General features: G+C 44.0%; 2 protein-coding genes and 1 long non-coding RNA gene across 7 annotated transcripts in view; 2 read left to right on the top strand and 1 right to left on the bottom strand.

The window, feature by feature from the left end:
• kay (kayak) overlaps window positions 1–25,741 on the bottom strand; it is a 28,119-nt gene extending 2,378 nt beyond the window's left edge. The window contains exons 1-3 of one of the 5 annotated variants that reach the window (NM_001300662.1): window positions 17,915–18,844; window positions 9,893–10,045; window positions 16–343 (exon numbers count right to left, since the gene is read on the bottom strand). In NM_001300662.1, the coding sequence (NP_001287591.1) occupies window positions 16–343; window positions 9,893–10,045; window positions 17,915–18,136 (703 nt within the window). In that variant the 5' untranslated portion in view covers window positions 18,137–18,844. Of the gene's footprint in view, window positions 1–15; window positions 344–881; window positions 2,801–8,588; window positions 9,128–9,892; window positions 10,046–17,914; window positions 18,845–24,148 lie in introns of those variants that run through there. The other 4 variants (NM_001032408.3, NM_001032407.3, NM_001032406.2 and 1 more) reach the window with 4 other exon arrangements.
• Window positions 11,284–12,463, top strand: fig (fos intronic gene). The gene has a single exon (NM_143467.4). It carries the CDS (start codon window positions 11,380–11,382, stop codon window positions 12,322–12,324), a length of 945 nt encoding a protein of 314 aa, NP_651724.1. The 5' UTR covers window positions 11,284–11,379; the 3' UTR covers window positions 12,325–12,463.
• lncRNA:CR46110 (long non-coding RNA:CR46110) lies at window positions 16,685–17,412 on the top strand. Its single transcript, NR_133481.1, has one exon. It is a non-coding gene; the product is annotated as a long non-coding RNA:CR46110 (long non-coding RNA).
• Window positions 25,742–26,355: the final 614 nt, after the last annotated feature.

Here is a 26,355-nt window from a genome sequence, read left to right as displayed (position 1 = left end):
GCCAGCTTCACTTACAAGTATCGGTCGTGTCCTGCTCCTCGTTCATCTGCGTATCGTTGTACGAAGCGTTGGAGTCCTCGGACTCGCTGCCCTGCCCCAGGCTCAAATCGAATGTCTGCTGAAGTGGGAGCGACGAAACACCGGTGGGAATACCCATGCCCAGGACATCAATGGCATTGGGTAGCACCTTTGGCACTGCAAATCCCGCGCAACCAGCCACACGATCGGTCTGCGTGTCCGAGAGCAAGTGGCCCAGTGTGTCCTCGATGTTGCGCGTGGTGGTCGGCGTCAACGTGGGCGTCGTCAGTGTGAGAACACTCTGGCCGGTCTCAAAGTTGCCGAGCTGCAAGAGCAGAAAAGGTGCATGATTAGTAAAGACATCTATGAGTGCAAGTATCTGAGAAGATGGATTACTATTAACGCTCATTAAAGCTCATGACAAGCACGAAACCCTCTACAATGCCATATCAGTATACATATATCACGCATACGCAGTGTTGCCCGCGAATAGCTTAAGGATGTTTGGGAATTTATTCTTATCACATGAGTAATTTGGGTCGAGTTCAGATATCAGTCAACATCAAAAGCTATTGCTAAGTCTGTAAGACCTCTTGCTTATCCGTACATTTCTAGCGAATTAGCGAACGTGTTTTTGGCCAAACAAAAAACGAAAAAAAAAGAGGCGAAGAGAGATGAAGAAACCGAAAGAGAGGCGGCCAATCCATCACTTTGTTTATATTTGCCCACCCCTTTGTTGTTCCGCATTTGTTCTATTTTCGGCGATGATTAAGTACGCATGCCGCTTGCCAATTGTTTCGCGCCCAAATCTATCCCAATCTCGACCAGAATCGGAGGCATCATCATCGATCGATCTGTGGTACCTGCTGTAGGAAAAGCTCGTTGGCGAGGAAAGTGGCTATCTCACTGGCGTCCATTGCAAAGTTGTCGCTGTGGTTGTTGTCGCTGCCAGCGGCAGCAGATGTTGCAGTTGTGCTCGTTGTTGCAGCTGCAGTGGTGTTGCATGTTGCAGCTGCAGTGGTGTTGCATGTTGTGGCCGTCAAGGCGAGTTGCGCCTGCCCAGGGGTTTCGGGATTCCAGCCGGAGGCGGAGGACTGGGACTCGGAAGGGTAATGTTGCTGCTGCTGCTGCTGGTAGTAATTAATGGGCATGCAATTGTTGTTGAACTCCAGTTGCTGCTGCTGCTGCTGTTGCTGGTTGAAAAAATTCTGCATTTGGCAGACGGCGGCCATGGCAGCCGCATTGTTGCTGTTGTGACTGCCGCTGCTGGCAGCGTAGGCGCTGCTAGCAACATGGCCATAATTGTTGCTGCTGCTGCGCAGTGGAAAAGCATTGTGGGCAACCGATTGCGATTGCTGGTAGGCTGGCTGCGTGGGCAGTTGCCGTTGCTGATGACGCAACTGTTGCTGCGGCGCTTGCTGTTGCTGCTGCTGCTGCTGCATATGTTGCTGCTGTTGCTGCAGATGATGCTGCTGCTGCTGCTGCTGCTGCTGAGCAAAATGCAGCGATTGGTGGTAGTAGGGATGGTAGCACGCATTGTGCGTCCTACCGTTGAGATTTTTCATCATTTGTTCGCTGCTTATCGATCTAAACCTAAATATTAAGTATACGCACTCGCGTTGCGTATACGCACAGTTGGGCGGCTGACTAGTATTCGTTGGGGTTCTTAGCCTAGCTAAGCTAACACAACAATTGGGACAACAATGATATATGCGAATTGTATTCAAAATCAACAAAAACAATTCAACAATCTAAGAATCTAGTTACTAGCTAAACTAGAGTATATGTACAAATTGGGACTCTGTTCCCAAAGTTTCCTAACAATGTGCTGATGATCCTTTCTTGTCTTTATAATTCCGTTCGTTTGGATGCTCCTATGCTGTTTGTTGTCGCAGTGTTGTTCTAGTTGCTTAGAAATTCGTTCGTTTTTGGCTTTGTTTCATAGCTTCTTTTTTTTGTGTGTATTGTGTATTTCGTTTGCTTTCTGCGTTGGCTCTTTCCTAATAAAGAAAAAGGGTTCGTTTGATTTGACTTCTTGCTAGCTGCGAGCCGTGAGCAGATTTCGTATATGTTCGTTGTTCGATTGCTCAGTTCTTGAAGTTTTGGCTCTCCGGCGGTCTCAGCCGCTTAACGATAAGCGTTTGCTGATTTCGCAAAGGATTGAAACGCACATTCCGCTCGGCGAAAGCGCTCATAATCGACGCAGTTTATCGTAAGTGTGCGAGGCCCAAAATCCAGCGACACGTGTCCAGTTTAAGTCGCTCCACTGTGTGAGCCGCAAATTCGATTATTATATAATTATAGAGATTTACACGGACATGGAGCCTTGAGCTAGTTCAATTAATGCTGCATTTGTTGTATTCAGAAATTCCTCGGCCATGGGCAACGCCTCTCAACACAGCGAGTGTTATGCCTCCCTTTGCGCTTTTATTTCTGGGTTTGGCTATATTTACATATATATATATATATATATGTATATTCGTATGGCATATATATTTCGATCCACGCGCTTGCAGCCGAGAAATGTGCGTTGTTTTGCGTCTATATGTATATATGTACATATAGCCGACTGATTCGTTTTTTTTGCTCCTGATTCGTTTTGGCAATGCACGCGCACCGAAAACCCAACGACAATTGCAGTTTTCCAAATTTATTTTCGTTTCGTTGTTTGAGTTTCGCGTTTCGATTCGATGCGATGCGATTCGAGGAAAAGCGCGCGCGCGATCGCTTTTAATTGTTAGATATTTTCTAAACTTCGATGGTTCGTTGTTCGTTTGCGACTGAATCGCATCAGAATCTCCGGCGAGCGAAATTGGCAACGATCGCGATCGAGAGATCGCCGCAGATGTATGCATATATATGTATATATATACATATCATATATATATTTATATATCTTGAGAACTACTAGAGAACCCGAACCCGCATCCGAATCCGGAGAGCTGTCTGCTGTCTGCTGGGCGTGTGTTGTGCGAGCTGGCTGCTCAAATTAGAAGACAGCCGCTGGGAAATCAAATGATCCTAAACGCTGGCTGCTCTTAATTGAGCGGCTGCCCACACGACGACCACGCTCGCTTTTGCCGCATTCAAAGCGAAATATGTACATTTAGTTAGCTATAGTAGAATGTGGTGGTGGCTTATGTACATATGTATATGCTTCTGCTTCCGATTTGCCGAACTTGCCAGAGGCTCATTCTTCGCTTCCACGGAAAAGCCTTTCAGTTGCCCATAAATCAGGCCCAATGTTTTGGCCAAAAGCGATGATTCCGAGTAAACATAAGCTACATACATATATACACATGTCCGATTCGACAGATGTCCCACGAACAGGTGTGTGCGTGTGGCACATCCACATTAACTATGTTTTCAGTTCAGTTCAGTTCAGTTCAGACCCCCTGTCTCGCCAAGAGCGTTTATTTCCGTCGCCAGCAAGTTGGCCAATACGCTAATTGCTGGCTTTTGTTGTGGGCTAAGAGCAACACACACACACACACATACCAGTTGCACTGGGGCTACATTTTTGAAGTAGTATGCCTTCTTTTCTCTCCGTGCAGCGAGTTCGAGCGGCTTGTGTGCTTATTTATTTGACGATCTTATCGCAGCCGTGTTTCCCAATCCCAAAGGCCGTTCCCTTATTGACAGCAAACAATCGATTTTATTCTTTGTGATATATTTACTTTTTAATTTCGTATGCGAAATTTACTTTCAACTCGGCCGCCTTGGCTGTTTGGCCACCTTTGTTTGGCTGGCTACTTTCGTTTTAACCCACTTTTTTGCCATTTGAACTTGTCCCTCGCGAACATGAACCGCATTTAGCCGATGATGAATCAGTCAATTTGGAAAATGTACGTATGCAAAACAAGTGATGATATAGAATGCTGGCAATCAAGCGCGGCGAATTGAATTGTCTAAATTGCTTGCCAGCCAGCTCGGATGGCGATCTCGATTCTCCTATCGGAACGTTGGACAGAGTCATATCTCCGGACACCGAGTTCACATCTGGGGGTCAATTATGAACCAAATGAAACGAGCAGCGAACATCGAACAGCCAGCAGTGGAGAGTAAAAAAAAAAAAGAAAAAGTAAAACACTGACGTAGCGAAAAGCAACAAATTGCTGACTAATACACGCGACTGCTGCAAATTTGATTTGCGGGCGGTTCAAGCCAAACCAAAGTGGCCCCTAAATAAATGTATGGTGACTGCAACTTACAAAAATATTTCAAAACCTAAAAATTGCCACTTCCCAAAGGAATTCCCTGAAAACTCAAACTTATCAATTGCCTGTAAATCCGCGCTATCATTTTGATTAGACCATCAACTTTGACCTTGGCTCTAATTAGTTCAAAAACACATTCACATGTTTTTAAACGCTGGGCAGAGGAGGAAGGTGAAGATGCAACAAGTTGAGTGGCTAAGAAATTCTCGGGCCCGAGACTTTGCCTTCTGCTTTCAGCTGACGTGTTGGGCTATTTTTAGACCAATTTTAGCCTGACAATGACGTAATGACGGCACAAAAAAAAACAAAAAACTTGGCATCATCGAAGGCAAAAACAAGCGTTGGCAAAAACGAAAACAGCGACGACAATTTGCATTGTTTATATCAAAGCGGCTAATAAGCGTTTGGAGCGGCCGAAACAAAGGCTAACAGAGCGCGTTAGCATAGGCCGCCGTTTTGGCCAAATGTTAACTTAAAGTTGGCAACTCCAAGCGCGCATTTTGCTTTTGTTTCAACGCTTTACTTGCTGTGGCTGTGGCATACATTTGTTGCCAAGCTTGTTAAATACAGAAATAATAATACAGAAATTGCATGCCGAAGGTCGCCGCTTGTTTAGTTAGAAATGCGCATAATTATCCGGGCTAAATAATACAATTTTGATTTTCAATCGGCTAAGACTGAGTAAATTGTCTACTCAGCATTGTTTGCTCCAAGTTGCAGCAATGTCACAGCGAAACTAAATAAAAAAAACAAAAGAGACTTGAAAAGTTGACAAGTTCATGTGCGGCATGTTGCAAAATGCACTGCGAGAAATGGCGTGCAAGTGTTAATTGGCAAATTTGTTTAGTAGATGCAAACTTAAATTATGATACCATTTGCAACTCAAATATTACCATTTCTACTTAGTTAATACATTCCGCTCACATTTAACACCAATTTTATTCTCAGTGCACCTTCAACTCTGTAAGTGCAATCGCACTTCCCTTGACGATAAGCATAATTTTCAGATAGGAACCTTTGACGGACTCTCGTACGAATTGCAAATTCTGCGAATAAAACAATTAACGCAGGGAGGGGCGGCAATCATATTTTCTGTTTTATTTAATTTCATTTATTTTCGCTTATTTTTTTGTTTTTGTTTTTTAGCTTGCTGGCAAAGGCAAAAGGAGAACGTGACCGCAATGCCCAAGCGAAATGGCCGATTGTCGTGTAGTGTTGACTTCGCTAAGTGCCGCCTGTCTGCTGTCTGCAGTCTCAGTTGCCTTTCGTTGCTCGGCTGATAAAGCCCCATTCCCCCAGTCCCCAATTCACCACCCCCCCCCCTCTGGTTTCTTCCCTGACTTCAAAGAATTTTGGAGTGGCCCAGAGTCAACGGCCGGCGAAAAAGTCGCATCCACACGGCTGGCCGGCCTTTTTTAGGCACGCAAAACAAAACACCGAGGAGCCCCCCCTTTATATAAGCAACATTTATGCAAAGTACACACACACAGATATACAATATATTCATATATATATATTAAGTAGATTTTTTGCATGAACAGAAAGCAGCGCCGTCATTAAAATCACTTGACGTTTGTCCATTTTCGAAACGCCCACACGACCCGAAATTGAATTAAAGTTTAACATTCGGCCATAATTCAAAATTTGCCAAAAAGCGCAAAGCAAAGGCAACGGAGTTAAATTAATTTGCAGGACTCGAAGTCCGCCGGCTTGGAGTTTGGTGTCAAATTAATCAGACTTTTGTTCCGAGGGCGTGGACAAGGCAAGAAATAAATTTGCCAGAGATATATACACATATATATATATATATTCAGAATGAAAAAAGGGTGAAAATATTTTCTGTTCTGCGTTTTAAGCAGGGCAATGAACCCAGTCGTAATTTGTATTTGAATACTACTTATCAATCGATAGCCCACTTCGCTCGTTGAGATGGCTTAATTAAGCCGATATGGCCAACTACAGTGGCCACTAGCTAGCAGCACATGCAGCTAATAAAATGACGCGACAAAATGGTCTGGGAATAATTTATTTAAATGCATTTCGGCGCGACAGCAAACGCAGAAGCGGGGAAGCCCCTGAATTTATGGCGAAGTATGCATTCGAGGAAATGGCAAACAAACGGCGCGACTTTCGGGCGCCACAAAGGACAACACCCAGCAAAAAGCGCAAAAAGCACAAAAAGGACGAACAGGACGAAGTGCAAGCCAGCAGACAGCAGTAAAAGTTGTTTTCACTTTCCATTCGACGGGCTATTGGTGTTTTCCTTTTCCATTTTTCCATTTCCATTTCCAACGCTTGGCCAATTCCAAGAAGGACGTGACCGCAGCCATCAAACGCCAGGACATTTGCCAACGCAAAACCAACGATGGCAGCTCGAAATAAAAGGCAAGGAAAAAAAACAGAGTCCTTCAATTACAGGACAACCGCTCGCTGTCAAATTATCTGCAGCAAACTTTGCTGGCAGCTAAAGTAGATGACGCCGAATGCCAAATGCATTTGATTGCGCCGAGAAGAGAGCCCATTAAATCGACTGTAAATGCAATTAAGTGCGCAGACACATTTAATGCTTAATTCGAACCTAATTGAATGCACTCCAGCAGTTGCACGCTCCGCAAGCATGACGATCGCTCCAACTTCACATCATCGCTGTTCATATGTGTGTGTGTGGTTGGTTGGCCAAAAATGTGCGTTTTTAGGCCAGTTCTAGGTGCCAGTGGACTGGTGGGCAGCTCTAGACAAAGGAAAGTTACTGTCTGCCCTCGAAAGCAGCGCCTTCAAGTGATTTCATTCATCTCAATGCCTAAAAACTCCAACTCAAAACCAATCGAAGTCGCCCACAACTGAGCCACCGAAAAAAAACAATTGCGAAAGTAAACCCCCCACGTAAAGCCCCTCGAAAAAGCACAAAAACATTGCTTCAAGAGCGGACCATATACGGCGGCCATTCGGTTAATTAAAAGAAAGTTGGACTTTGGCTCTTTCTGCGGCTTTGGGGATAATAATGTGGGGGCGCTACATGTGCTGTTTAATGGAACCATTTGGGGGGCTAAGAGCAAGTGGTTTGACTTGCAGTCCGTCACTTTGAACCGCCCCAATTGTAAGACATATAAATAAAATATATATGGGATTAAAATGAAAAAACACACACACACACACACACACACAGCTGTAAAAGTCGAGTATCAAGTGTCACGCGAGTGTGTTTGAGGTCCACGAGTCAAAGGGTCACTCAATCGGACCCTCTGTTCACTTTCTACCATCAAATTAAGCCCCCCACCCCCCCTCATTTTTTGCCGTCTTTCGCGGCGGAAAGTGAAAAACAATATTGTATGCACAGAAAACTTGATAAATTGTCACGAAAATCGCACGTGTGCGATATCAGCAAATGGCGCCGGCTGTTCCATGTTCCACCAAACCAAGCCAGACCCAAAAAAAAAGAAAACCAAACCCAAGCCCAAAACCCAGACGCAGTCGCAAAACCCAGACCGGATCACTCGACTGTGAAGTGTGCAGTGGGCAAAAATGGCTAAAAATGGGTAGATATGGCCAAAAGACAGCAGACAAAACTGCAAGAAGCCGACTTTAAGCCGGAAAATGTTAACTGTTAATGGTGGCATGAAATCGCAACGTGCCTCGCAATCGAGGGTGATTTTTGGCAATAACTTTTTATGCTTTTTTTATGCAGCAGGGTGCACTTGCTCGATTTAATGAATCCGCACACGCAAAAGTTAATAAATTAACAAGGGTGCGAGCAAGAGTTGCCCAAAAGAATATAACACAATCTAAGTTGATTTGAACTGAATTATTTCGAATAAAAACACACATTTGTACATACATAGCACTCGAAGGCAAAATAATGATTTTCAATAATTACGAAACCAATGATGGATGTCCCGCACTAGCCCCCAAAAATAAATCATAAAAAAAACACACACACTTGCCACAGCCAACAATAATTCCCTTATCGCTAGCAAAGAATAAAACAATTCATTTTTCGAATAATGAGCGCAAATCGGCCGATCGAGCGTATCGGAATAGGTTGAAATTTCTTATCGCAGGGCAAACACAATATAAACTATAGCATACAGGCCCATAAAAATGGGGCTTTGGAAAGGCATTGAGAAAAAGGGGATCTCCGGCTTCCAAGAAACCAATTCGCAAACGATAACAGCCATTTGAATGCACACTCGTTCATATATGTACATACATATGTGTATCAGTCCACTCTGAGGAATTCTAGAAATTTCATGGCAAACACCGATAACGCTGGCATTTAACCAATTTAACCCAAAAAGGGCGGGACCCTGCTACCCTGGCTAACTCAAATGGCATAGACGTAGGCCCATTTCTTACCACTTTTGGCAGCGGCGACAGCGGCATGTTGAACAAGTACTCATCGTTGAAGATGTTGTAGCTGTCCAGCGTCATCTTGTCGTAGATCAGTAGGTCTTCCGTTTTGACTGATTTTTATTGAATAACCAAAGGTGTTTTGAATATATTTGATTCGCTTTTGATTCGTATGGCCGCACAAAGTCTGCCAAGTGACTCAAGCGATTTCTGGCGAAATTCGCCTTTGTATTCCGCACACCGAAGCACTGGCACTATAAAGTATCTGTACCGCAGGCTAAATGTATTTGTATCTGTATCTGTATCTGCGTTCCGCGAGTGGCGCGCGATCGTGCGAATTATTTGTTATTTGGGCTGTCTGTTTTCAATATTTCCTAGAATTCTCGCTCTGTTTTTGTTGAATTTTCATGCTGAGAGAGTCGCACTGTTTGCATTTAGCACACACTACAAAACTTTTCACGTAATTCGCACGACTTCAGATTCGAACTATCACTACTATCACTCTATTCCCGAAACGTTTGGCTCGGCCAACTTGTTTAGACTAAATGCGTCATCGCCGATGGCTCGCCTTTTATTCGAAAAACCCGGGCCATGGCGAATGAGTGTTTTTTTTATCGCACTCAGAGAGCGCAAAGAGAGCGAGTGAATCGAATGAGTGAGTTGAAAGCTCGGTCGCTCTGGCATTTCCTGAGCAAGCTCGACAAAATGCAAAATAAAGTGAATAGTGCTCACATAAATACGTGTATCTCGTGGGTTAAACCCGCTCTGCTCGCTGACTTTTGGATACTTTTCGAGATATTTTTTTTGTGCTTTTTTTTGTTTAGTTGATAGAGGCGGTTTTCGGTCTCTCACGTGCCCAGTTTTTCTTTGACTACGCTTTTTGTTTACCCGTTTCTTGGGCACCCGATTGCCGATGCCATAGCCACATTTATCTTATCGCCCCGGCCAGACAATTTAGTTATGACATAAGCAACTAAATTTAAAGCGCCCGGTAAACCCCACCGACCCACCGAATGCAGCAACGCCATCAAATGAATGGTGCGCCTTTGTGGCTTTGCTCCTCTTATCGGGGAATGGCTTTCCGAAATGGGTCGCCATAGCCAGGCGGATCGGATGTCGCCGCCGGAGGCTCAGGTGGCTCCACTCCGCTCCATTCCATTCCATTCAATTCGATTCTCCGTTGTTGCAGGTGTTGTTTCTAGGCATTTATCTATTGATATGCCAGCTTTCAATAAATATTGATGGGGCCCCAACGGCCGACGGCCATGTAAAAAAAAAAAAGGCCACACTGACCTTGTGCCGCCACTTACATGAGGAATGAGAATCCAAACCGAAATCAAAACCATTTGGTAAAGTAAATGGCATGAGGGGGGGCAGGAGAAGGGGTTGTGCACCCAAATGTGGGTCATGTGACACTGGACATTTGTGGCTCCACTTAGCTCTGTGGTCTCTGCTCTACTTACCTGCAACGAGAGAGCGAAATTCACAGTCAATTAGTGTGCAGGATCAGGCCAAGAACTACATAAATGACCCAAATCTATAGGAACCCACGAAATCTAAAGCCTCGCTTGATACGCAACCCTTATCGCCATGAATCAGAAGCTCGGTTTCCAATTCAAGATTCGCTTTAAGTTAAGCCTGGCCTGAATCTTAGTGATTCAGAAAATTTCTACACATGAAATGAAAACAAAATCGTGTGTTGTTTTTGTCTGAGTTTCCTGTGCTTAAAGAGCTCTACTAGCGATAGAACAAATTTGAATGCTGGGTAAAACCCCGATTTCGGTAGCATAATGTCCAATAATTGTTGCTAGTAATATCATTTTAACCACGATAAAACATATTCCGGAACAGTAGCCGCTGCAGGAAATACTTTTCGCATTTTTTTTTTTCATAACGTCACAAAAAAAAAGGAACTAAGGTGATAAGACCTTCTGACGTCTCCGCTTCCAGTTTCAGATACGAATTCCGAGCTCTTCCAGCTCGGAAGCTAGAGCTGATAGAGTAGTCTGATCAGCTCTTGCTGGCCAGAATCACGTATCGAGCATTGGACAGGAAGTCGGACCTTAGAGTTACCGACAATTTAACAATTTGGCAAACACAACGAACGAAGAAAAAAAAAAACAAATCAAATAATGAATAATGAGCGATTCCAACGAATGCGTTTGGGTATAACATGATAAGACGCCGTATCTGAAAGGCGTTTACATCAGGGGTTTAAAATAAAGTTATCATTGCGTATTGTTTTCCTTTGGGCCGATAAGAAAATCCACGGCGATAACATTTGCAGTTCCGTAGCGTGATCAAAACTTCCGGTGATGATGGGGGTTCGATTCCGATTTCCATTCGGAGTCCAGAGTGTCGTAGGCTCCATCCAGATAAGATTGAACAAAGAAATCAAATCTACCTATGACAAATGCCAGGAAAAACAGACCGTGCCAGCCCATCTAGAGTGTATGGTTTTCGTATCTGGGCCTTACGATTAACCAATGTTTATGGTGTAAACAGAAACCCAAGTTGGCAATTGCGTTGTGATTAATAATTTTTATAACTACAAAGTGCCCTTTTGCTCCAATTACGTGGAAAGTGTACGATTTCATGGTATTATTCTAGTCGATGGGTGGCTATAGCAAAATATTTATTGAAATATAATATACATGTAAGCAGGCTGTTTAACTGTAGCTGTTACATTTTTGGAACTTTCATACATAAGTAAAGTGAATATTCAAACCCAACTCGTTGAAGTAAATTTCCCAAAACTTAGTTTTTTTCAAATTCCAGTGCCTAAGAGCGAAGAGAAATGATCACCTGTTTGAGAAACTGGCCGCTCCTGCTGAAACGCTTCTCGGTCCACCAGATCCACCAGTTCACCCAACTGTCCGGCCGCTTCGAGCGTCCGCCTCAATCCGGTAAATCCTCGCGGGATCCCTATCTCGTCACGGTGGTGCAGGGAAGATCGAAGAAGCCGCGATTTCCGGGAGAGCGGTCCAATCAGCGTTTCGGCGAGGATAGCTGGTTCGTCAGCTCCACGCCGCTGGCCGAGGTGATGGGCGTGGCCGACGGCGTGGGCGGTTGGCGGGACTTGGGCGTGGATGCGGGTCGTTTCGCCAAGGAGCTGATGAGCTGCTGTTCCGGGCAGACGCAGCTATCGGATTTCGATGGACGCAGTCCCCGGAACATGCTCATCGCCGGCTTCCAGGAGTTGTCCCACCGGGAGCATCCTGTTGTGGGTAGCAGCACTGCCTGCCTGGCGACGATGCATCGGAAGGACTGCACCCTGTACACCGCCAATTTGGGGGACAGCGGCTTCTTGGTGGTGCGAAATGGACGGGTGCTGCACCGCTCAGTGGAGCAAACCCACGACTTCAACACGCCCTATCAGCTGACAGTGCCGCCGGAGGATCGGAAGGAGAGCTACTACTGCGACAAGCCGGAAATGGCCGTGTCCACGAGGCACTCCCTACTACCCGGTGACCTGGTGCTCCTGGCCACCGATGGCTTGTTCGATAACATGCCCGAGAGCATGTTGCTCAGTATATTGAATGGCCTAAAGGAGCGTGGAGAGCACGATCTACTTGTGGGCGCCAGCCGGGTGGTGGAGAAGGCCAGGGAACTGTCCATGAATGCCAGTTTCCAATCACCATTCGCCATCAAGGCCAGGCAACACAATGTTTCATACTCCGGCGGCGGGAAACCCGATGACATCACCCTAATCCTGTCCAGCGTCGAGGTGCCAAATGCCTAGTCATGTCGGGTGTCTGCGGCAAATATTAGTCCGTGTCCATCAGCAGTTGGCGATAGAAACCCAAATATACTTTGTTTATACAGATATAGGTTTTGAAATACATACATAAACTGGCATATTTATAGAAACCTCCAGTGACAAATTCTCATTTTGGCATTTTTATTAGCATATTAAGCATACGCAGTGTTGCCTTTAAGTTTAGCCTTAATATTCCCCCTAATCAGAAGTCGTGATATCATCGTAATATTAAACAAAATAATTAAAAATTAACTATTTAAACGGCTAATTACGGCGTACAACAGGTAACACTAGTATTAACTTATTATGCATTCAGCTATTGTGAAATTCCGTAATTGCTTTTCTACTATCGCGACCGCAGCTGTACTATATATTTGTTTATAAAGACGCCGATTCGTGTGTGCCCATATAGATGTTCGTTCATTCAGCAAACGCGATTATGAATGGACGGGCTACAACCGATTCTACACACACACACACACACACATACATCACCTCGCAGTGCGGATGACTCATCGCCGTTTTAACCAGAATTCGTGCGTTTTGTTTTGCTGTTTTTCATTTTGGCCCACTTGGTGTGGGAGAGAGGGACGTGCCACGGCCTAGGGCATTCAGCTCCACACTTGGCACCCACTTGCCAGCCGAATGCCGAAGCGACCAGAACCCGTTTCACTCGCACTCTGAGTTCCACTCACTTCGAGTGGAGCTCAAAATGAGTGCTCCCCAAAACTGGTCCACTCAGCTCGAAAAGAGAGGAAGCCAGGCTAAAAGCCAGGCCAAATCAGGCGATGCGAGGCTATGGCATGGCTATGGTGCTGCTGCTGGAAATCCCAATGCAGCATTGCGAAATTCCCCCCGAACATAAGGGATTCGATAAGAAACAAGGAGGTCGACGAGGAGATACCTCGGAAAACGCGGATAGGAAATTTAACAGGCACACAAGGATAATGATAGCCAAATGATAGCCATTACATTATATGCAAATATTTACTAGTCATTTTGTCTCAATCGATTTCTCATCTAACTTTCTAGTTAGTAAATAGGACGTATATACAATCATTCGAACATTCCAGAAGCCTATGAACTCGGATAAGATGGAATCACATCGAAAAACACCAGATTAGGCAGGTAAATTTTAACGACTTAATGGATGCATTTGTCAATTTCGTTCGTGAATCCAGCATACCCCCATATTTCAGTTGCACTTCAAGGAGTTGACACAATCTGGGGAGTGTTGTACGCTGTTGGTCGGGCGTCAGTTCGCGATAATTTCCTCCGGACTTATCTTCTCCTCGCACTTTTTCGTTTCGCACTTTTCAACGCCATGGCGTATCGAACCCGCTGGCGATGGTGCAGTCCCTTCGACGACGACGATCCCTCCTGACCGACCCCCTGGCATTCCAGCGCCCGATGCTGCGCCTCTTCTTGGAATTCCGCACTGGATGACGCGGCACAAAGTGCATTTGGTAAGCCGGGGGAACACACAGGATCGTGTAAATCTTTCACTGGCGAGTGCACTTTCTGCCACACTCCACTCCATTCCAGATGTGCTCGAATTGCGGCGGGCAATCCGGCCAATTCCAATTCCGAATCCACACCCATTTCCCAATCCCATTTGGCGGCATGTGCCATTTCCGCCGGCATTTCGCCTGGAATTAGTTGTTTTGCCGACGTATAACTCAATTAGTCGAATAGTGGGTATTATTCTTTGGCACTTAGCATTAAGTAGCCACATTCTAATTGCGAGAGTTTAGTAAACTCACAAAAATATAAAAGGGAATAAATACATTTGCATAAAACAGCAGATTAATTAATAAATTTCTATTATACTGCTCATTTACGATAGATTGTGGTTTGTATTCACTATATCTATTTAAATTTCAGATGAAAGCGTGACTCTTGTGAATTTTTGCGGTGTCTATGTATGTAGGAGATAAGCCCTATCAGTGCCCCATCTAACCCCCACCCCCCTCTCAGCGGTCCTGATAAACGTATTTATTTCTCCCACTTTTGCTACCCATGACGGCCCCATTTTGATTCCGAGAAAATCGAAAGCTAGTGCGAAAACACGCAACTTCTGACATTTTCCTTTGGCTGCTTACATATTTTTTTTTTTTACCAGCTCGTTAGTTCGAAATGCTCGATTGGGTGATGACATAATGCTCTCGGTCTTATTTTCTAATGGTATGGAAAAGCGATCGCTTTCCTCTGGCCCCCAAACTTGTGACGTCATGGCGCGGAGTAACCGTGTTGACCAAATTTGGCTCTCAAATGAATCGCGGCCCGAAAACCGGCTTCTCAACTCTAAAGTTGTTTTCTTTTCAAAGGCCTCAACTTATGCTAAGTTCAAGCCATTGACGTCATGAGACGATTTCATTAGCGTAGCGCCAAAATGCACAAGCTAAACGCTCTTTGAAGTGCAGATAGCCATGTATGTACAAAGTATCTTTCATACCGATGATTTTAACTAATTGAAATAGCAAATCTAGCGAAAGAACACAGATCCAGAGATAAGCTAAGCCGTCTTAGTAAAGATCTGATAAAAAATGGCCAGCTCATCCTATAAATAATCTTGTTATAAAGTTTCTATTCTTACAGCTGGAGTTAGCTAGCATTCGTAAGCTATATTATTTTAAATAAAATTGTTATTATTTCGAAGAAGGAAAGCTAACACATAAAGTTGATAAGTAAAACCAATTGATCATTTCCCAGTTTTCACTGGGCACTAAGAGTTATATTTACCTTTTTTCTTATCAATTCTGGCAAGGTGCACATTGCACATTTCCCCCGAAACCCACAAATTAATCAAAGAAATCGCTTTTGGGTAACAAGTGCATTCTGCTATCTACACAATCTATTTATATGGATTTTAATCTATGAACGTGCGTGAAGCAACGCGGTTGAATTTTCGAAATCCCCGGAAATTTTCCTGGAACAATCGAAAGCCATAATAATAAAAGCAAATAAGATATAAGAAATGAGAAAACGAGTGCGAGGACAGCAAAGGCGAAATGTCGTAAAAGATTCGCCATAAAAAACGTAGGAACCGAAGACGAAATTACAACAAGACAAGAACAACAATAATTAATTGTTTATTTTGTTGTGTTTTGTTGTGATGTGTGTGCATTTATTTATTTATTTGCTGGCTAAGTGAGCACGCTGATGTCGATGGCAACAAAGGCGGCGGCCGAAGCATTGGCAATTTTATATTTATTTATTTTTAGTTGATGCGCACATTAAATTGGCAATTTCTGCTGGATATCCGATCGTGATTATAAAGCGCTAAAAAAAACGAATCTGCGGTTCTGTTCTGTACAGTTGGTGTCGCAACGAAAGGGCTTTTTTTTTAAATCAATACTAAAACGAATCAAATATAAATGTAGGCAATTATTATTGGCAGAAAGTGGTTGTGATCACCTAATAACACAATCTCTAGGATTAATCCTATCCTATACCTATAGTGATCTCATGTGATCTCCAGCTTGTGTTTTGCAATTAATTAAACCCTATTCTCTTGACCCCGAGTGTGCAAACATAAAAATCCGTAAAAAGGTTATCTCCGAGGAGAGTTCGCTGCTCGTTAGCCGATTTGCTCGTGACTTTTAATGCGTTTGCTTTTAATGCATGGAATATTTATGTAGCACGCTGCATGTTTTATGCAGCGCAATGCGAAAAAGGCAATTTGAGTTGTTCAAGTGCACAGCACCATATTCAGTATACATATAATCGCAAAATACAACCCCAAGCCCACCATCCCGATCGCCATATCCCCATCCTATCACCATACCCAACATTGCATCTCAAACATTTCGACGCGTGAGTCGCTTGACATTCTAAGTGGAATACCAGCGAGATTCGAGGGGGGATTCGAGGTATTCGGGGGGGGAAGAACGGGGGTGAGCCGCAGCATCTGAGTGCCACTTGACCTTGGCATTGGATTTAATTCTATGGCAAAATCAACTGCAGCATAATTTCGAATGTCAGCCGAATGGGAAATCGGGGTGGAAAGATATATATGTACATATATATATTTCGCTTGTCAAGTCTGGTATTAGCCGGGGGATTTGCGTGCCGAACAGAAGACAAGTCTATTTTCGCATTCAAGATTTCCCTTTGAATTCTAAAGGCAGCCGAAAGTGGCAGTCATTATTGCTAATAAAATAAAAAATATATATGTCCACCTAAGGATATAGACAGTTAGCATAGACATTTAAAAACATATCTTTGAAAATCAATAAGCTTCGTCAAAGTTAAATTTAAAATCACACCAAAATGCGGCAAATACAAATTTCAGATAGATATGCTATCCAGTATTTCATAGCTTGCCGCAGTCCCAAGTGGAATCCAATTAGAAACGGAAGCGAAAGCCTTGACCTCCGAGCGGTTTCTTGGCTTATTGGCCACAGTGCAGCAATATGAAATTGGCGATGCACGTGTTGCGAACGAGAATCAAGCAGCAATAAAGACCGCACCTACGCCACAAAAAAAGAAACAGATGCAGGGTGCAAATATCTGACAGATACAAGATACACAGGGGATGGCGATGGATGGTGAGGGGAATGTCCGAAAACCAAACGAAATAGAAACAGAGAGATAGTGGAACAATAGAAAAACAAATGCAAAGAGGGCAACCTTGGCTGCGACTACGAATCAAGTGCAACGAGGGAATGCACAATAAGCCACTCACTCGCACTCGTCGCGCTCTCCCACTCACGTCTGCCTCTCTCGCATGCGATAAAAGTATCTGTGTGAGCTGCTCGCGCTCTCTGGCTCTCTCTCTCTCTCTCTCTCTCTGCCATTTAACTGCCTTGTGCGCGTGAGAGAGCGGCACAGTGACAGCGCGAAACAACAACAAAAGTGTAAATTGAAATTCCAAAGATGTCGACAAAGTAAATACGAAATAAAAACCAAAACGAGACAGCGGCAACAATAACAATGGAAAGCTACAACAAAATGCGCACCACACAATTCGGCGAATAATCATAATAAAAAAAAAGGCAGACGAGTATACAAGGCAACAACAAAAAACAAAAAGTTCAATATATTTTTTAAACAAGTTTCCAGACCCGTATGTGTGCCGTTTTCTATATGTTTTCGCCTCACAGACAAAGTCAGCCTTAGCATTCAGACGCTTTCTGTGAGATATGTTGAGATTCATATCCAAAACCGGGGGGAGTACGGAATTATTGCGTTCTATGCAGTACCAGTTTGTACCGCCCGACCGTACCTATCCTCTTCTATCCCACTTCCTCTTTATTAATCCGAGTGAATAGCAATAAAACCAGATGGCAACGAAGCGCGAATACCCTTTCAGTGTGCGAATTCATAAGTGAATAATCATCTTATTTTCTAGATTCAACTATCTGCAAGGGAATTTCAAGGCAACCATTCGCTATTGGTAGCACAATAATTTTGGGCTTATTGGTCAAGTTTCTTTAGATTCTTTTAGCATATGACCGAGCTACCAAGGTGCATGTGACCTATAAGAAAGTAACAGTTGTAAAGTCAACCCGTTCTCCGACTGATAATACTCCCGCGTATGTAGGGTACACAAATAGAGTATCGCACTTACGATAAGATTGCGCGTCGGTGTTGCTATTTTCGTTGTCGCCGTCGATATCGCAGCGCTTAGATCGGCGGGCAGAAAGTCCAGCTCCTCCTCATCCACCGCCTGGTTCTCCTGGTCCTCTGGGTCATCCTGCACCATCTTGACCCTGTCCTCTTCCGCCGGATCTGGATCCTCGGGCTTTCTGATGGCGGGCTTTTTCGTTGTGCGCTCCACTTTGACTTTCATTGTTGCTGCTCTCCAGTTGGCGATTATAAACAAAACTTACATGTGCAGCTGGCACTCACACACACAATCAAACACCAGCACACGAGCACACACACACACACTCTCTTTTCGCCTTTTTGGCCTTTTCCAGTCAATTCTGTAGATTAAAGTCGGGCGAACCACGCCCCGCTCCACACACCGTTGTTTATCGAACTTTGAACGACTTTAGGTTGAATATTTCGTAATTATCCACGGATTTCTACCGCTCTGCGGGAAAAAAGCGTTGCTGTATTGCAGATATCACACAGTTTTTTGACGGTTTGTTGGGAATGTTCTGGCTTTGCACTTGTGAAAGTGTTAAACAATCAAGTGTAACAACAACAAGTTGGCTGGATTTCCTTTGGGGGGCGGGGAATCTTTGTCTCGCTCCAACCAACGTGGCTCGCGGCGCGCGCGAGCGGGAGAGCACTAGTGGGCGTGGGGCGTAGGGGCGGGGGAGGTTGGGTGGCACTGATGGACTGCGGCCGATTAACGGGGGTGAGAGAGAGAGACAGAGAGAGTGGCGCGAGCGAGAACGAGAGTGAGAGGGAGACGGCCGCGTGGCTTTCCGCTGCCGTTTGCTGCAGTCGCGTTTCAATAAGTTGCCTTAACAAAAAGCGAAAAATAACTGAACAACTGGCAACTGGCGACGGCAAAGACCGACCGCTCGCTCCATTCCGCTGCCTCTGCCTCTGTCTCTCCCGCTATCCACTCCTCTCTCTTTCCCACTGCAGCGAACAGACGGGTGACGTCTTGGCCATTGCCTCGCATACACACGCACACACACGCTCGCGAGCTGCGAGCGGCCCACACAGATACACGCACACAAGCGGCAAGCCTGGAAATTCAAGTTGCGTAGATGCCAGGGATGCAGAAGATATTGAAATAATCGGAACCAGTTGCCAGAGATATTTAAAGTCTTACTCTTTATAACTAGAATAGTATCATTGATAAGTTGTTGAAAGGTATGGATTAAAAGATTTTCAATATTTTGCCCACTTTTATCTAATAATACTAATTGATTATATGTTATTGTCTTAATTTAAGCTTTTATCCAATCTTTTATTTTATTACATTTTTTTGTTATTCCTTAGATATGTTAACTTCCTGCTTCATTGAATTCATTTCACATGCAACTCCCTTGACTTAATTTCGTTTTAATAATGCCAATTTGCACCTTGACTTTTTAAGTAATTCCACACTTCCGTTAGCCGTCACGGAATTTCACACATCCCAAAATATCTCCTTGACCAGCGCAAAAGCAATGAAAAACAATCGGTAGTCCGAAAAGTCCATAAAACCGCACAAAACCACATGGAAAATCCCAGCTGAGCGATTTTCGTATGCTCCGCATGATTCTCGCGGCCCTGGCGAATGTGGGTGTGAAGCGGAGACCACACAATAACTGTCAGAATGATGCGGCAAAAGGGGGAGAGCCAATGAGAGAGCGCGAGAGAGGCAACAATCTCACAGATACAGATACAAATTGGCTGTCGTGCGGTTATCGCATGCGATTTTTAATTCCGATAGATAGTGGCTCGATTTCGAGTGCGATTCACTTTCCACTCAACTCAATGTGTATGCACTCAAAGTGGCAATTTGGCGCGCAGCTCGTTTGTTGACATTTTCCACTTGAAGATACGTTTTTGTTTTGGTTTCTCCATTCTCTCTCGATACATATCTCCCCTCCTCCCTCCCCAACCAAAAAGCAAACACTCAAGAGAGCGGGCACATGTTGGATTTTGTTGCTTTTGAATCCGATTTGTGTGTTATGTATGCCAAAGTGGCGCGGCACGCATCGCCACTCTGAAATGGATGACGGCGATGACTCATCGGGGTTTTTACCCACGGATACATGGGCATAAATACCAACACAGCGGCATCTGGAGAAACTGAGAAACTGTTGTGGGCCGCCCGCAATCGCAATCCACTGATATTCAGAGACTTTCAGGGGCTGAGATACGCGGACAGCTTACCTGTGTTTATTTCCCTTCCATTTTCGATTCCAACGCCAATTGGCGCCCAATGCAAGTGCCATAGGTCGAAAAAAACAAGCATCTAAAGTTACAAAAATCCGGAGAAATCGGTGCTTCAATATTATCATATTCTTTTTAGATATTCTTTTTGATGTTTCAAAATATGGTGAAATTAAAAAACTGTTGCTTCTTTTGTGGTTGTTATGATTATATTTCAAGCTAGGAAATGTCTTCCCACTTCAATCTCTTTGCCACATTTTCTCCCAGTGTCGACATTTGCCGATGCATTTGGGCGCGTGCTAAATGCTAAATGTGTCTATTAGCCTGCCCGAAGAAATGCACTGCACACGCATTAATATCCGTTTCCATTTCCATACCCATTCAGTTTTCGATTCCGAGTCCGATGCGAGGCCCATTAGGTGAGGTGTCCAGGTAGCCGAAATGTTTTGTGCCCATTAGCTGTGAGCAGTGAGTCTGGAACTTCGGCCTGGCCCGAGACTCCTTTCACAGCACGAGCCCGATAAGACATGTCTGAGTGCCTGGCGACGCCCTAGCACTTCCCAATCCAGAATTCCCGATTCTGGCCTCCAAACGAGGTATACATATACTCGTATCAAGGCTGGGGGTTGAATGCCTTTTTCTCGATGCTAATGTGGCTGCAATTTGCCAGGCGACTTCACGGGTGCAACTCCGATTAGGTTACAATTCTAGCTCATATTTTATGGGCCAGGAATTCGCTGGAAGTGCCGCTCAAAATCGGAAGCGGAAACGGCTTAAAGAGTGTGCAGCTTATCACAAGAGCGAGTTACTGACTTAAAAAAAAAATAACACCACATACCGAGTGTTCTAGCTTTCATTTCTGCGAATAAGCAATAAGGTTGTACAATGAATCAATGAATTTATATTAAGATTTGTATAATAACGTTAACCCGTCAAACATTTGCAGCAAACATTTGTTTTCCCAATCACTTTAACGATACTCTGATCTCAATTCAGTGTTTGCATCTTAAAGATTAAATTACAATATAAATATATGTATATTTCACTTCAAGTACTTGACTGGCGTGCAATTTATTTAAGTCCACACAACTTGAGTTCATACTTAATTATTTACTTGACGATATGATCGCTTGAATATTGTTTACATTGATTAAAGTTTCGATCACGTCATGTAGCGACGTCATCGATTCGCCAGTAAGTCACTGAGTTCGCAGAAAACTGTTTATATTTCTTGGTATCGAATGAATAAGCCAAGAGAGTTCCAGGTTTTCTAAAACAACCGGGAATTTAAGGTACGGATAGGGGTATATATTATATATAGGGTATTAATCATGTTCAGAGCTATTTCCGTTGCAACAAAAGTGCACGTGCAATTTCAAATGAAAAGTGCTTGCTTTTTTGCATTGGATATATTGTAGGTAAGTCTATTTCAAGGACAAGCACTTTCCCGGCCATTGATTGGAAAACAAGTCCCAAAACAATTGCGCTGAAAATCGAAGAGACCTTCACTCAAAAACAGCTGATTGTTGGGTCCGCTAATGGGTTTAATGTGGGGAGGCGGAGGGGCGTGGCTGTTAGCCAACTAGCTGCAGCTTAAATGATTAAGAAAACTTAATGAGTTTGTTGTAGAACCGTTTTGCAGCCAGAAACGAGGCAGAAACAAATCGAGCGACGCTCATTAAAAAATTAAGCATACGGAATAATAACAGATATGGCAACAATAAAACCTAAACGACTGCAAATTAAAGTTGTTAATTTCGAGCGCTTAATTGTTTTTGTAATAATTAATAACAACAAAACAGAGAGGCCACAAATTGCCACACGAAATAAAAAGCAACAACACAAGTTCAAGGACAGCTCGAAAATCAACATAAAAGTTTCCATTTCCAAAGGGCTCAGTGTCGACTTAAGAGTTTCCCAATCACTTGCGACATTAATAGCACATATTTTCCTGGAAACCGATTAATGGTTTCGCCAGCAAATGTACGCATATACATTTTAGAACGGCTTATCTTCATAAATGACCTGAAAAAGCTACTTCGAGGGGAAATTTACGGATACGCATACAACAATTTCGCGCACAACTTTTATTCATGATTCCGTTGGGACAGCAGTTTCTATGTGGCTTTCAATTGTGTATACGAATGATTTGAGTACTCATACTGCTATGATGTATTATACCATTTCAAGATGAAGATGAGTCGGTTTTTATAGATCTGTGATCTGTGATTAAACTATAGCAATACCTAATCAAATCAAATAGCTGCAGTTTGTCGCTGGCATTTGGCTAATTATTTGATTAGCCTGATTGATAAGCAAATGTATGACCCGTAGGAAAATTGTGAGCCTAACCAATGCGAATCCATTTGGCCTAGTCATGGCAGCTCTACACAACGAGGCCCGAAGATAAGTGGCGAAAATCAGCCCGTTTCCGAAACCCACACACACACACGCACACAAAGCACTCTATACTGTGAATGTGAGCATTTCTTGGCATTTCCGTTCTACGCTTTCGCTTTCCAGCTGAGTGTGTTATATTTCTCCACTAGCCCGGCGGACTCGTGAACCTGGTGCTGTTTACGGCGCTAGCACTTCCTGGCCAACGGTTCGTGACTTTGCCAGTGGCTGCTTATCTGGAGGAAGGTGCTCCGAATCCGTCAACGACGTGCGTTCGCTGTCACCGTGCTCAGGTTCAGGTTGTCGTATTCTGGTTGCTTAGTGTTCCGAGGCAAAAGCGTAGACTTTCCGGCGCGACTCGGACACATGTGTGGGCATGCATCACCAACGTATTTTTACCCATGACGCTATCAGGTGCGGGGACTCTAGAGCAACGACGATCGGCCAGATTAAAAGACAAGCAAAGGGGTTTTCTGCCAAAAGATAATGTGCACCTGACGGCACGAAAAGTAACACTTGTCTGGCTATCTCTTTGCCCCGAATATATTCGAATGGATTTACAGAGAGTAAGTAGTACCTACTACTTCCTAGCTAACAATAAAGGTATTTCTAAGAATGATTTGCCTAAAAATAAAGTGTGAATCTGAATTCGACTTCGGAAATGGATATTAATCATTAAGCATTTGCGATGTGCCTGCGTGACTTTAGCCACATAATTGTAATAATTGATCTGATTTTAGCTGCTTGAAATACACTTTAAGCTCAGGAGGGCTAAAATTAAATGTCACCAACGTGATTTTGCTGTAATGGGGTGAGCACAGGTCAACATCACTTTCGAGAGGTTAAATAAACCCTTTTGTGATCGCTTAAATCTGTAACTGTCTGCCGCCTTAATTTAAATTTATTTAAATCGCCTCTATATATATTTTCAGCTTACATATACGTACATATATGCGGAGATCCAGTTTGTTTTTGTTCGCAGTTGAAACAAATTAAATTACGCGAAATGTATTTTTTATTGTTTGTTTTATTTATTTATCCCCTCGTTTTGTGTGTGTGTTTTTGGGGAGTGGCTTTCCCACGCCACAGCGAGCATTAAATATTTACTTCAGATAAAGTAAGTATGCGCGCCTAATTTTGGGGGAACGCTGCGCTCCACATGTCGTATGCGCAACGAAAGCTCAAGATCAAGTATACGCCCCCTGGCCGCCATTTTGGCTTTTTTGGTTTTCCAAGCTCTGAATTTCCAACTATCGCACACAACTAGCGCGCAATTAAAAAAACAAGCGAAAATCCAACGGAAACAAAAGCGAGCAACACTTCAACTTGGGGCGAAGCGCCGCCCACCAAACCGCAAAACAAAAGCATCCACAAATCATGAGCTCTGGGATGAGGGAGATGGCCAATCATAATGCCGCCTTGTGCACTTGTGTAACTGTATGTTACACTGAGCGCAAATCCGATTACTAACGCACAGGGAAGTCGAAGACTACTGAGCATCTATTAGGAAAGAGTTTCGTATATAAAACTACTTCCTTCGACTACCTCGAATATCGGATACCCTCGAATGACAGACAAGCAATAGTCCCTTTTATCGTACGCACTTAACTAGTCCACTCACTTGTCTGCCCATTTGAAGGGATGCATAATCCTGTCGCTGATGCTGTTGCTGCTGCTGCGACTGATGCTGCTGTTGCGTCTGGTGCTGCTGATGCGCCGCTGCTACTACCACTGCTGCTGTTGTGGTGGTGGGCGCCAGGAATTGCTGCTGCTGCTGCTGCTGGTTGCACTGGTAGAAGTGGCTGTTGGATTGGGATGTTGTTGCGGGCACTAGATGCTGCTGCTGCTGCTGTTGCGTGTAGTTGTTGTAATTGTGTTGCATGTACTGCGTTTGCTGCTGCTGCTGCTGCGGCTGTTGCGTCAATTGCTGATTGTAATTGACATTCATGCTGTTATTGTTGTTAATGTGGTGCTGCTTGTTGCAATCGGTTATCCAGGGGGCACGCAGTTGTTGCTGCTGCAGCTGCAACATTGCGTTGTTTCTGCTGATATTCGCATTGTGCGTGGTTGCCCAAATATAATTATTATCGGGCGAATTGAGCTGCTGCTGCAGCTGCTGCTGATGCTGCTGCTGATGTTGCTGCAGCAGTTGATGCTGCAGTTGCTGCTGCTGCTGCAATGCGTTGTTGTTGTGCTGCATCTCGGTGGCCTTTAGTGCAATCATTCAACGGGCAACAAATTGTCAGCGTTTATCACAAGATGCTGCAATTTCCTGCTCTCCTTTGTTTGTTTCTTACTCTTGTTATTTTTTGCGAACTTATTTTTGGCTTGATTTATCTCTGCTTGTGTTTTGTTTGCCGCACTTACTACATGTATTTTAATTGTACGAAACTTAGTAACACGCTTTTGTTTGGCTATATGTAATTTTTGGCAATTGGTTTGGATTGAGGGGGTTTGTTAAGTATTATTAAGGCTTAATGCAGGCACTTTACGTTAGAAATTCACTAGTTAGTCTCAAAATATTTGTAAAAAATGTTTCACCATATATATATTTTTAGGTTTCTCAATTATTTGCATACTAAGTTTACAAGTTTACAAGTTTGGCTGTATTTTATAGTAGTATTAAATACTTTTCCTTATTGACTCTAGTGACTTTTGGTTTTAGTTCCCGAAAACTCCAAAGATATTTACACAGAAAGTTTTGCTGCTTGCGACTGAGTTCCTGGCAATTTCACGCTGATGAGTCAACCGCTACATCACTTTGCATATTTTTGAACAGCGCTTTATTAGGTTCGCGATCGATTGTCCTCGGATGGCCACTCCGATCGATTGGCAATTTTCGATATGCGATTGGCGATCAGCACGTGCGGGCCAAGTGGCCGGGTAACGGTAAACGAGGCGTAAACAAACACCGAATCGGGCAAACAAACACGGATTAAATTACGTGATTTAGCCATAAACAGGCGACGGAATCGAAAAAACCAGACACTGCATGTTCTTTTTAGACACACATATGTACATACGTAAGTACTAGCTTTTCGCTAGCCAGACATCCATTTGCTTTTGTTATTTTTCGAATTAAATCTTTCACAGCACGTTCGCATTCACCAACTCGCGTTGTTCAATTCGAATTATTTGGTTTTTCAGAGCCAGGACCGAACCGACTGACTGGGGAGGCAAGACGTCCACACGGCAGCGCGGCAGAAAGTGTATTAAAACTCAAAATGAAAATTTTGATAAACCTGCGCTCAAAGGCGCACACACACAGGCGCACGCACACAGGCGTACGGCCGAAGGCGGCCGACGCGATCCGAAGTGCAATCGCGATCACTGTGTTTTCGTTTTTCGCGTTCGTTTTTGGGGGCTTTCAATATTTTACTCGCTGCGCTGCGAAACCAGGTAAAAACTGCGCTGAAAGGCTACTAAATGCGAAAACCCAAACAATAAAAACAAAATATAACACACACGAGCCGAAGAAACAAATTATTACGAGGCGCGTTTTATTTCGGCTCTTTTCTCCCTGCGTTCTTCTTCTTCTTTTTGTGACTAATCGCATGTGCGCGGGGTGGTCCAGTATTTGATTTTCGCCAACACCTCTGCCTACCGACACCTATGGTACCCTCTAATGAGATTTAGGGCCAATTGGCTGAACTAGCCGATCCGCTCCGTTCGCTCGTCCATAGATCACTGCGAACTGCGGACTGTCGCCGTCGCCGTCGACGTCGCACAACTATGACTAATCCCCGCTGGCACGCGGCGGTGGCTCCAACTACAATAACAGTATGTAGAACAGCCACAGCCGCAGCAGCAGCGCCGCACACAACAAGA

The sequence above is a fragment of the Drosophila melanogaster genome, chromosome 3R, assembly GCF_000001215.4.
Source record: "Drosophila melanogaster chromosome 3R".
In the NCBI taxonomy this organism is placed as follows: domain Eukaryota; kingdom Metazoa; phylum Arthropoda; class Insecta; order Diptera; family Drosophilidae; genus Drosophila; species Drosophila melanogaster.
Note: the sequence above shows the minus strand (reverse complement) of the source record. Positions and strands in the feature narration are given on the sequence as shown.